This window comes from Scyliorhinus torazame, chromosome 3, assembly GCF_047496885.1.
Source record: "Scyliorhinus torazame isolate Kashiwa2021f chromosome 3, sScyTor2.1, whole genome shotgun sequence".
In the NCBI taxonomy this organism is placed as follows: Eukaryota; Metazoa; Chordata; class Chondrichthyes; order Carcharhiniformes; family Scyliorhinidae; genus Scyliorhinus; species Scyliorhinus torazame.
The window spans coordinates 363227990-363240850 of NC_092709.1; the positions used below are offsets into that span (position 1 = coordinate 363227990).

The 12861-nt window shown below is 49.1% G+C and overlaps 1 protein-coding gene across 1 annotated transcript in view; it reads right to left on the reverse strand.

Annotated features, from left to right (window-relative positions):
* Positions 1–12861, reverse strand: part of LOC140409442 (disintegrin and metalloproteinase domain-containing protein 12-like) — a 995079-nt gene that overhangs the window by 93836 nt on the left and 888382 nt on the right. The window contains exon 15 of the mRNA XM_072497875.1: positions 6240–6317. Coding sequence (XP_072353976.1) covers positions 6240–6317 — 78 coding nt within the window. The remainder of the gene's footprint in view (positions 1–6239; positions 6318–12861) is intronic.

Genomic DNA, 12861 nt, shown 5'->3' on the forward strand with positions numbered 1-12861 from the left:
ATAGGCAAACTGCAATGGATCGAGACTGTCTGGGAGGCTGGCAGTGATCCATCTCATGACGAGCCGCTCAAAGTATTTCATGATAACAGACGCCAGGGCCACCGGTCGGTAGTCGTTAAGGCAGGCTACCTTGTTCTTCTTTGGAACCTGTATTATGGTGGTCTTCTTGAAGGAAGACTTCAGAGCGGAGAAGTGAGGTGTTGAAGAGATCTGCGAATACACTTGCCAGATGGTCTGTGCAGAATCTGAATCCCAGGGGCCCATCACTTACTGTGAATTCACTTGTGGTGCACATGTTACAAATGACAGAGGTAAAAAAGAGGGATGAGGTCCTGGAAGCAGAATATAGAGAGTGAGGAAGAAAGTTGAGGTCGGAAGTCAAAGGGAGTGATTTCAGGATTACTAACAGGGCCACGTGCTAGTCAGAGTTTAAATAGCAGGATATATCGGATAAATACGTGGCTGAAGAGATAGTGCGAGAGGGGCGGTTTCAGATTCCTGGGGCATTGCGACTGGTTCGGGGAGGTGGAATCTGTACAAATTGGACTGGTTGCACCTGGGCAGGTGTGAAGCAATAGTGCTAACCACTCTGCTACCGTGTAGCAGACTGCTACTGTAAAGATCAAGAGGAAGGTTCGAGGGCAGGTAGAAGTCGAAATAGTTGAACCGTTACGTCACAGCCTGCAGGTAAGGGATTGGCTGGTGACTGGTAAGTAGTTTTCCTTTTATTTTCCCTCGGGTGTTATCGTGCGGGGCGCAGAGGTTGCTGGGTGAGTGCTTGCTGAGAAGGGGAGTGAATAACAGGTAAGCTCTTTCTTTCTTTTTCTTGTTTTATCTAGAGGGGATGGCAGGGAAGGCAGTGCAATGTTCCTCCTGCAGAATGTTTGAGGTGAGGGACGCCGTCAGTGTCCCTGCTGATTTCACCTGTGGGAAGTGCACCCATCTCCAGCTCCTCAGAAACCGCGTTAGGGAACTGGAGCTGGAGCTGGATGAACTTCGGATCATTCGGGAGGCAGACGCGGTCATAGATAGAAGCTTCAGGGATGTAGTAACTCCGAAGAATAAAGATAGATGGGTGACGGTGAGAGGGGCTGGGAGGAAGCAGTCAGTACAGGGATCCCCTGTGGTCGTTCCCCTTAGTAACAAGTATATCGCTATGGATACTGTTGGGGGGGGGGGGGACTTACCAGGGGTAAGCCATGGGGTACAGGTCTCTGGCACAGAGTCTGTCCCTGTTGCTCAGAAGGGAAGGGGGGAGAGGAGTAGAGCATTAGTCATTGGAGACTCCATAGTTAGGGGGATAGATAGGAGATTCTGTGGGAACGAGAGAGACTCGCAGTTGGTATGTTGCCTCCCAGGTGCCAGGGTCTGTGATGTCTCGGATCATGTTTTCGGGATCCTTAAGGGGGAGGGGGAGCAGCCCCAAGTTGTGGCCCACATAGGTACCAACGGCATAGGTAGGAAAAGGGATAGGGATGTAAGGCAGGAATTCAGGGAGCTAGGGTGGAAACTTAGATCTAGGACAAACAGAGTTATTATCTCTGGGTTGTTACCCATGCCACGTGATAGCGAGACGAGGAATAGGGAGAGAGAGGAGTTGAACACGTGGCTACAGGGATGATGCAGGAAGGAGGGTTTCAGATTTCTGGATAATTGGGGCTCATTCTGGGGTTGGTGGGACCTCTACAAACGGGATGGTCTACACCTGGACCAGAGGGGTACCAATATCATGGGGGGAAATTTGCTAATGCTCTTCGGGAGGGTTTAAACTAGTTCAGCAGGGGATTGGGAACCTGAATTGTAGCTCCAGTATACAGGAGGTTGAGAGTAGTGAGGTCATGAGTAAGGTTTTAAAGTTGCAGGAGTGTACCGGCAGGCAGGAAGGTGGTTTAAAGTGTGTCTTCTTCAATGCCAGGAGCATACGGAATAAGGTGGGTGAACTTGCGGCATGGGTTGGTACCTGGGACTTTGCGATGTTGTGGCCATTTCGGAGACATGGATAGAGCAGGGACAGGAATGGTTGTTGCAGGTACCGGGGTTTAGATATTTCAGTAAGCTCAGGGAAGGTGGTAAAAGAGGGGGAGGGGTGGCATTGTTTGTCAAGGACAGTATTACGGTGGCAGAAAGGACGTTTAATGAGGACTCGACTTCGGAGGTAGTATGGGCTGAGGTTAGAAACAGGAAAGGTCACCCTGTTAGGGGTTTTCTATAGGCCGCTGAAAAGTTCCAGAGATGTAGAGGAAAGGATTGCAAAGATGATTCTGGATAGGAGTGAAAGCAACAGGGTAGTTGTTATGGGGGACTTTAACTTTCCAAATATTGACTGGAAACGCTATAGTTCGAGTACTTTAGATGGGTCTGTTTTTGTCCAATGTGTGCAGGAGGGTATCCTGACACAGTATGTAGACAGGCCAACGAGAGGCGAGGCCATATTGGATTTGGTACTGGGTAATGAACCAGGACAGGTGTTAGATTTGGAGGTAGGTGAGCACTTTGGTGATAGTGACCACAATTCGATTACGTTTACTTTAGTGATGGAAAGGGATAGGTATATACCTCAGGGCAAGAGTTATATCTGGGGGAAAGGCAATTATGATGCGATGAGGCAAGACTTAGGATGCATCGGATGGAGAGGAAAACTGCAGAGGATGGGCACAATGGAAATGTGGAGCTTGTTCAAGGAACAGCTACTGCGTGTCCTTGATAAGTATGTACCTGTCAGGCAGGGTGGAAGTGGTCGAGCAAGGGAACCGTGGTTTACTAAAGCAGTCAAAACACTTGTCAAGAGGAAGAAGGAGGCTTATGTAAAGATGAGACATGAAGGTTTAGTTAGGGCGCTCGAGAGTTACAAGTTAGCTAGGAAGGACCTAAAGAGAGAGCTAAGAAGAGCCAGGAGGGAACACGAGAAGTCTTTGGCAGGTAGGATCAAGGATAACCCTAAAGCTTTCTATAGATATGTCAGGAATAAATGAATGACTAGGGTAAGAGTAGGGCCAGTCAAGGACAGTGGTGGGAAGTTGTGCTTGGAGTCCGAGGAGATAGGAGAGGTGCTAAATGAATATTTTCCGTCAGTAATCGCACAGGAAAAAGACAATGTTGTCGAGGAGAATACTGAGATTCAGGCTACTAGACTAGAAGTGCTTGAGGTTCATAAGGAGGAGGTGTTAGCAATTCTGTAAAGTATGAAAATAGATAAGTCCCCTGGGCCGGATGGGATTTATTCTAGGATTCTCTGGGAAGCTAGGGAGGAGATTGCTGAGCCTTTGGCTTTGATCTTTATGTCATCATTGTCAACAGGAATAGTGCCAGAAGACTGGAGGATAGCAAATGTTGTCGCCTTGTTCAAGAAGGGGAGTAGAGACATACCCGGTAACTATAGACCAGTGAGCCTTACTTCTGTTGTGGGCAAAATCTTGGAAAGGTTTATAAGAGATAGGATGTATAATCATCTGGAAAGGAATAATTTGATTAGAGATAGTCAACACGGTTTTCAGAAGGGTAGGTCGTGTCTCACGAACCTTATTGAGTTTTTTTAGAAGGTGACCAAACAGGTGGATGAGGGTAAAGCAGTTGATGTGGTGTATATGGATTTCAGTAAAGCGTTTGATAAGGTTCCCCACGGTAGGCTACTGCAGAAAATACGGAGGCATGGGATTCAGGGTGATTTAGCAGTTTGGATCAGAAATTGGCTAGCTGGAAGACGACAAAGGGTGGTGGTTGATGGGAAATGTTCAGCCTGGAGTCCAGTTACTAGTGGTGTACCACAAGGATCTGTTTTGGGCCACTGCTGTTTGTCATTTTTATAAATGACCTGGAGTAGGGCGTAGAAGGATGGGTGAGTAAATTTGAAGATGACACTAAAGTCGGAGGAGTTGTGGACAGTGCGGAAGGATGTTACAAGTTACAGAGGGACATAGATAAGCTGCAGCGCTGGGCTGAGAGGTGGCAAATGAAGTTTAATGCAGAAATGTGTGAGGTGATTCATTTTGGAAGGAATAACAGGAAGACAGAGTACTGGGCTAATGGTAAGATTCTTGGCAGAGTGGATGAGCAGAGAGATCTCGGTGTCCATGTACATAGATCCCTGAAAATTGCCACCCAGGTTGAGAGGGTTGTTGAGAAGGCGTACGGTGTGTTCGCTTTTATTGGTAGAGGGATTGAGTTTCGGAGCCATGAGGTCATGTGGCAGCTGTACAAAACTCTGGTGCGGCCGCATTTGGAGTATTGCGTGCAATTCTGGTCGCCGCGTTATAGGAAGGATGTGGAAGCATTGGAAAGGGTGCAGAGATTTACCAGAATGTTCCCTGGTATGGAGGGAAGATCTTATGAGGAAAGGCTGAGGGACTTGAGGCTGTTTTCGTTAGAGAGAAGAAGGTTAAGAGGTCACTTAATTGAGGCATACAAGATGCTCAGAGGATTGGATAGGGTGGACAGTGAGAGCCTTTTTCCTCGGATGGTGATGTCTAGCACGATGGGACATAGCTTTAAATTGAGGGGAGATAGATATAAGACAGATGTCAGAGGTAGGTTCTTTACTCAGAGAGTAGTAAGGGTGTGGAATGCCCTGCCTGCAACAGTAGTGGACTCGCCAACACTAAGGGCATTCAAATGGTCATTGGATAGACATATGGATGATAAGGGAATAGTGTAGATGGGCTTTAGAGTGGTTTCACAGGTCGGTGCAACATCGAGGGCCGAAGGGCCTGCACTGCGCTGTAATGTTCTTTGTTCTATGTTCTATATTGGCAAAGACGGTGTAACATCTGTATGGGCTGAGTTAAGGAACACCATAGGGCAAAAAACATTTGTAGGTGTGGTATACAGACCACCAAACTGCAGGGTAATGTTGGGAATAGCTTTAGACAGGAAATCAGAGATACATGTGATAAAGGAACATCTGTGATTATGGGTGGCTTTAATCTGTAGAGATTGGGTGAAGCAAATTAGTCACAGCGCAATAGAGGAGGAATTCCTAGAGTGTGTACGGGATGGTTTTCTGGCCCAGTATGTTGAAGAACGAACAAGGGAACAGACCATCTTGTCTGGGTGTTGTGCAATGAGAAAGAATCAGTTCGCAATCTAGTTGTGAGAGAACCCTTGGGGATGAGTGACCATAATATGGTAGAATTCTTTAGCAAGATGGATAGTGAGGTAGTTGATTATGGGCCACCTGTTAGCCTCAGACTGCTGTTGAGTAAAGAGTCAAGAGTTCTGCTCCTTTTCCCAAACACCTTTATTTTTCCTTTGAACACAATCTGTACCAAAACTCTATCATCACATCACCTGCTTCCCAAGGCCAGCTGTAGCCTCTTTACATATCAGTGCCAATTATTGGATCAATGAGACATCTAATTGGAATGTTTCTTAACCCATTCCTTAACATGACCTCCTCAGAAGACAAACATGGGACACAACCGACAGAGTACCCTTCGTCGTCCAGTACTTCCCTGGAGCGGTGAAACTACAACATCTTCTTCGTAGCCTTCAACACGTCATCTAAGCAGACGAACATCTTGCCAAGCGTTCTCCAAGGCAGCCTTCAGGACCCGCGACAACGCAGAATCGCCGAGCAGAAACTTATAGCCAAGTTCTGCACATATGAGTCTGGCCTCAACCGTGACCTTGGATTCATGTCGCATTACATTCATCCCCCACCATCTGGCCTGGGTTTGAGACAATTCACACCTCTTTAACCTGTGATTATCCCTCTCTCCAGTTGCTCCGTCTGGACCTGTAAAGACTTAATTACCTGCAAAGACTTGCTTTCAAAGAATCATCTTGCATTATTGACTTTGTCTATATATATGTTTCTGGAACCCATCTCTGGAATTCACCTGAGGAAGGAGCAGCGCTCCGAAAGCTAGTGATTCGAAACAAACCTGTTGGACTTTAACCTGGTGTTGTAAGACTTCGTACTGTGCTCACCCCAGTCCAATGCCGGCATCTCCACACTAATGGGTTCCAGCATTTTCCCTGTGGCAGATTTGTTGATCTACCTTGCCTCCTGGTTAAGGAACACCTTGATTTTACAATTCTTAATCTTGTTTTCACATCAATCTGTTCTCTTTTCGCCTTGAAAGACCCAGTGTTAAATTTTATTCTATAGCGCCTGTGTAAAGTTCCGTGAGATGTTTGTTACACGAACATGAATATAAATACAACTTGTTGTTGATGTCAGTCCCACTCCACCACCAATATATCAATGTGCCCCACTCCAAACAGTGTGAGTGTCTCCATACCCCATTTCCATTGCAGGTTTTGTGACATTCTTCTGCTCTGAACGTGGCAACGTCCACACACTTCATTGCATTGCAGAGCTGTGAAATAGACAAAACATCATTATTAACACAGTGTCAATGTTACAAATTGGAAAGAATATAAAGAATAGGAAAGAATGGCAAGAAGATTGATTTTTAAAAAAATGTATATTATTACAAACATGTATCAAAACAGGTGACAGCGAATAAGCACCCCGGGAAACATACTTCCCATCAATCAACAATACAGTCTGTACAACGTTTCCTCCTTTTTCACCCCCCCGCGACTAACACGGTTCCTCAAATACGGTCACAAACACTCCCACCTTTCTCAAACCCCCCTGCAGAGCCTCTTAACTCATACTTGATCTCTCCAACCGCAGGAAGTCGTACAGGTCACCCAACTAGGCCGCTACCCCCGGTGGTGATGCCGACCGCCACTCCAGTAAAATACGGTGCCGTGCAATCAGAGAGGTGAAGGCCACGACATCGCCCTTCCTCCTCTCCGTGAGCTCCGGCTTCTCTGTTAAATTGAGAGAGAGTCAATGAAGTTGCAACAGAATTAAAGCAACAGATTGGAAAATCTTTAGTAGTTATGTGGGGTTATGGATTTGAAGTCAAAACCTGAGGAGAGGAATAAAACACAGAACTTGTGCAGGTCAATCAAGCTGTTATGAACTGAAAAAGAATGGTCCAAAACAATGATGAGATAATGGAGGAGTTTCCCTTACAATTTGTTAAGTTGCCATAACATTTATTGAAGTTACTTTTTGCCTGCACGGAATTATTTAAATCTTAAGGGGACACTGCTTGTGTATGCTAATTGGACAGCAAAGAAGTTTGAGCTATAGCTATTAAGAATTTAGGTTTAAAATGACAGCAGACACGGGGAGAATGTGCAAAATCCACACGGACAGTGACCCAGGGCCGGGATTCGAACCCGGGTCCTCAGCGCCGTCGTCCCAGTGCTAACCACTGCACCACATGCCGCCCAGAGTCACAACTCTTTTAGCATTCGCGACTCAAGAACATTGATTAACCAGTGCTGTCCTGTGACTATGTGACTGGAAGCATGGGCTAGATCTGTACAAAAAGAGACAAAGAAAGAGGTGAGAATCGGCAGCAATAACCATGATAAGGAGTAACACCCGGGGTCCTGAACCCAGCGACACCAATGGGGTCCACCAGCAGGGAGGCTGATCACCTCACCTCTTATTGGGTGGTCATTAGGTCCAAGATGTACCCTCCAGTGCAATCACATCCATCTGATAGTGTTGTGACCAGAACGTCACACAGTGCTCTAGATGCGGTCTAATGAGTGCTTTCTACAGCTCCAGCATGGCCATACCTGCTCATATGTTCTGTGCGTTGGCTAATAAAAGCAAGTATCTGACATGCCTTCTTAACCACCTTATCTACCTGTCTTGCTGCCTCCAGGGATCCTTGGACAGGCACCCTGAGATCCTGTTATATTACCATGATTGGTTTCTTGATAGCTAGATTCTTACTAACCTATCTGTGTAGCTTCAGCAGTTATCTTGGTACCATGTTATATTACCATGGTTGGTAATATGTTGCATTCTTTGTCCTTTCTTCTGGACTGACCCGATGTAGTGTTGACCAAGAATATACCAATCAAAAGATTGAAACAAAACTAATTTATTATTACACTACTAATTAAATGAAGGTCGAACACTCTACTGAGCTACAGATAATAATTAAATGATATTGAATCTGTCTTACAGTACTCAATATTATATCTAGTCACTAACTACACTGTGATCTAACCTCATGCTGTCTCTACTCTGAGCTTCTTCTCATGATTTCCCCATGCTTCTCCTTATGATATTCCCAGAATTCTCTAAGAGGCTGTCTGTACTTGTTGGAGTCTAGAAGGATGAGAGGGGATCTTATTGAAACTTACAGGATACTGCGAGGCCTGGATAGAGAGGACGTGGAGAGGGTGTTTCCACTTGTGGGAAAAACTAGAAGCAGAGGACACCATCTCAGACTAAAGGGATGATCCTTTAAAACAGAGATGAGGAGGAATTTCTTCAGCCAGAGGGGGGTGAATCTGTGGAACTCTTTGCCGCAGAAGGCTGTGGAGGCCAAATCACTGAGTGTCTTTAAGACAGAGATAGATAGGTTTTTGATCAATAAGGGGATCAGGGATTATGGAGAGAAGGCAGGAGAATGGGGATGAGAAAATATCAGCCATGATTGAATGGCGGAGCAGACTCGATGGGCCGAGTGGCCTAATTCTGCTCCTATGTCTTATGGTCTTAAATACAGAGAAGTAGTAACATCCTCTAGTGTTTGATTTACAGAGATGTAATTATTAACCCTTCATTAACATGACTATATACATATCATTACAGACCCCTCTGTACTTCTAAGCATCCGACCATTCATTGTATATTCCCTTGCCTTGTTAATTCTCCCCTCATGCATCATCTCATGGGGCTAATGGGGCTGGTTTATCTCAGGACTAAATCGCTGGCTTTGATAGCAGACCAAGGCGGGCCAGCAGCACGGTTCAATTCCTGTACCAGCCTCCCCGAACAGGCGCCGGAATGTGGCGACTAGGGTTTTCCACAGTAACGTCATTTGAAGCCCACTTGTGACAGTAAGCGATTTTCATTCATTTTCATACTTTTCAGCGTTAAATTCTATTTGCCACTGTTCTATTCATCTGACAAGTCCATCCTGTAATCTGAGGCTTTGCTCATCACAATTTACCACACCACCAATTTTTGTGCCATCAGCAAACTTACTGATCAACCCCCCCACATTCACTTCTGGATCATTAATGTACACTCTAAAAAGCAAGCGACCCCGCACCGATCCTGTGGTATACCACTGAACACAGGGGGCCAAATTCTCCGGTATCGGCGCTATGTCCGCTGACTGGCGCCCAAAACGGCGCAAATCAGTCGGGCATCGCGCCGCCCCAAAGGTGCGGAATGCTCCGCATCTTGGGGGGCCGAGCCCCAACCTTAAGGGGCTAGGCCCGCGCCGGACGAATTTCAGCCCCGCCAGCTGGCGGAAAAGGCCTCTGGTGCCCCGCCAGCTGGCGCAGAAATGATATCTCCGGGCGGCGCATGCGCGGGAGCGTTAGCGGCCGCTGACGGCATTCCCGCGCATGCGTAGTGGAGGGAGTCTCTTCCGCCTCCGCCATGGTGGAGACCGTGGCGAAGGCGGAAGGAAAAGAGTGCCCCCACGGCACAGGCCCGCCCGCGGATCGGTGGGCCCCGATCGCGGGCCAGGCCACCGTGGGGGCACCCCCCCGGGGCCAGATCGCCCCGCGCCCCCCCCAGGACCCCGGAGCCCGCCCGCGCCGCCTTGTCCCGCCGGTAAGGTAGGTGGTTTCATCTACGCCGGCGAGACAGGTATTTTAGCAGCGGGACTTCGGCCCATCCGGGCCGGAGAATCACGGGGGCGTCCCGTCAACCGGCGCGGCGCGATTCCCGAATATCCGGTGCCGGAGAATTCGGCAACCGGCAGGGGCGGGATTCACGCCAGCCCCCGGCGATTCTCCGACCCGGCGGGGGCTCGGAGAATCTCGCCCAGGCTTCCAGTACCAAAAACAACCTTCATGCATCGCCCTCTGCAGCCAGCCACCAAGCCAATTTTGGGTTCAAATTGACCAATTGCCCTGGGTTCCACGGGCTTTTAGCTTCTTGACGATTCCCATGTGGGACCTTGTCAAAAACCTTTCTGAAATCCATGTAGACTACATCAACTGCACTGCCTTTGTCTACCAACTAGTCATATTCTCGAAAAATTCAATCAAATCTGTTCGACCTGATGACCCTTGACAAGACTATGCTGACTATTCTTGACTAGCCCTTGCCTCTCCAAGTGGAGATTAATTCTGTCCCTTAGAATGTATGTTTGTGTCTTGAATCAGTCAGGAACACTGTGATTTCACTTCACCCTCTTCAGGTATTAGTCATGTTGATATGAGCGGAAGAAGTATGGACAGGAATAGCCGCACAGCTCCCCAAGCTCCAAAATAACCACCTGCCACAGCTGGACTGAGCCCAGAAAGCCCATTTCCCCAAGGGCGGGGCTTTTCAAATTGCAGGTCACAACCCCTGGGTGGGTCACAGGTGAGTGTTGGGAAGGTCGCGGAGCGATCGGTTGCGCTGTTTGGTCCCGATAGCAGGAGACGTTCCAACATTGTGTTACCAGCTTTTACACTGAGAATGGTGGCCGCTGCTGCCTTTTAAATGTAAATAAATGAGGCGGGGTTTTGTGCCCAGAAGTGGGAGTAGAGAGAGGTTGCAAATGAGAGGTGAGGTTTCGGATTTTGAAAGAGAAGTGGTGGGTGTAAAATTCCTTTTGAGGGTGAGACCCCAGAGTCGGTTATTAACTTACAGCTGACTCCAAATTAAAAGACTTTGCTGCTGGAGCTGACCTGTGATAGCACATTAAAAACACAGCAAAAGACCATGAGGCTGACAGCATTCTGGAGTAGCATCACCCAGGGTTCTCCAGTGCTGAGTAAAATATACCTTTTGTTGCTATTGCCCTTCCCGACGACCGGCATGTTGGATTTTCTGTTTTCACAAAGATGAAGACAGCACAACGGGAGTGGCTGAAGTCCGCACCTGATTTGCGTATTTCCCGCTCCGACTTTGAACCTGATTCAAGTGCGTTTTGTGAGGATGAAAGCAGGCTCCCCTTTCCCACTAAAGGTAAGAAATGTTCCCGTACCAGCCTCCCTGTAGCACCATCGATCACACACGAGGCGAGACGTAAGGAACTTCAATCGAGGCTTTATTGAGCAGACCTGTTCCCCAGCAGCTCAGTCACAGAATGCAGCTGCTGGGAGTAAACCGGGTTCTTATACCCCGCCTATCTGGGTGGAGCCCAGTAGGCGGCAGATCCAATCGGGACCCAGCATCTGTCCTCCAATAGCTCCTCGGCATTCATGGTGTACCGTATTACCCCAATACATACCACCACACTCCCCGAACAGGCATCGGAGTGTGGCGACTAGGGGCTTTTCACAGTAACTTCATTTGAAACCTACTTGTGACAATAAGTGATTTTCATTTCATTTCATTTTCATTTCATTTCAAATGTGGTATTTGTCATGAAGGTCGATCGGCGTCGGTGATGTACCGTCAATTACCACGAGGCGAGAATGGTGAAACAATCGAGGCTTTGAACAAGATGTTGTGCCTCCTGTAGCTGGAACCAGAATGGCTGCAGCACGGGTGAGCACACACATTTATACCCCGCCTACTGGGCGGGGCCAGCAGGTAGGGATTGACCATCGTACCTGTAATATATGGGCAGTGCCGTAATACATACAATATATCACTAGTGGTGTTTACCACATTCACCCCCTGTTAAAAAAAGAGTCCGGCGGGGGTGGTGGAAAACATTACAAGTTCAGTCTGTCGGGGGCCTTGACCCTCCGCCGCGACCGCCTCAGTCCTGGTGGTGATATGGGCGCCGACGTGGTCACCTGCGACTCCGGGAGCATGTTGTCCTCGTCTTCGTCACCCCTGAGTGGAACCAGTGGGAGGACGGATCCTGCGGGGGCTGCGGTGAGGTGCGCTGGAGGGAGGGTGAGTGGCGCAGGGGTGAATGAATCAACCGGGGGGGGGGGGGTTGGGCAGTGTCAGGTCGGGGGCAGTGGGTGGGGATCCAGCGGGTGCCAGGTCCCGGAGGGAGACTGTGACCTGGCGCCCGTCGGGGTGTGCCACGTAGGCGTACAGCGGGTTTGCGTGTAGGAGGCGGACATTCTCGACCAAGGGGTCCGACCTATGGGTCTGCCCATGCTTCCGGAGGAGGACGGGCCAAGGGACTGTCAGCCATGTTGGGAGCGAGACCCCAGAGATGGACCTCTTGGTGAAGGCAAACACACGTTTGTGAGGGGTCTCATTAGTGGCGGTGCAGAGGAGCGATCGGATGGAGTGGAGCGCGTCGGAGAGGACCTCCTGCCAGTGGGAGGCCGGGAGATTTTTAGACCGCAGGGCCAGCACGACGGCCTTCCAGACCGTCCCGTTCTCCCTCTCCACCTGCCCGTTTCCCCGGGGGTTGCAGCTGGTCGTCCTGCTCGAGGCGATGCCCTTGCTGAGCAGGAACTGACGCAGCTCATCACTCATGAAGGAGGAGCCCCGATCGCTATGGATGTAAGTGGGGAATCCGAACAAGGTGAAGAGGCCGTGCAGGGCTGTGATGACTGTGGCAGAGGTCATGTCAGGGCACGGGATGGTGAAGGGGAACCGGAAGTACTCATCAATCACGTTCAGAAAGTACGTGTTGCAGTCGGTGGAGGGGAGGGGGCCTTTGAAGTCCACGCTGAGGCGTTCAAAGGGGCGGGAGGCCTTCACCAGGTGCGCTCGATCTGGCCGGTAGAATTGCGGCTTGCACTCCGCGCAGACCTGGCAGTCCCTGGTGACAGTCCTGACCTCCTCGATGGAGTAAGGCAGGTTGTGGACCTTGATGAAATGGAAGAACCGGGTGACCCCCGGGTGGCAGAGGTCATAGTGGAGAGCCCGGAGTCGGTCCACCTGTGCGCTGGCACATGTACCGCGGGATAGGGTGTCAGGGCTCATTGAGCTTCCCCGGGCGATACAAGATCTCA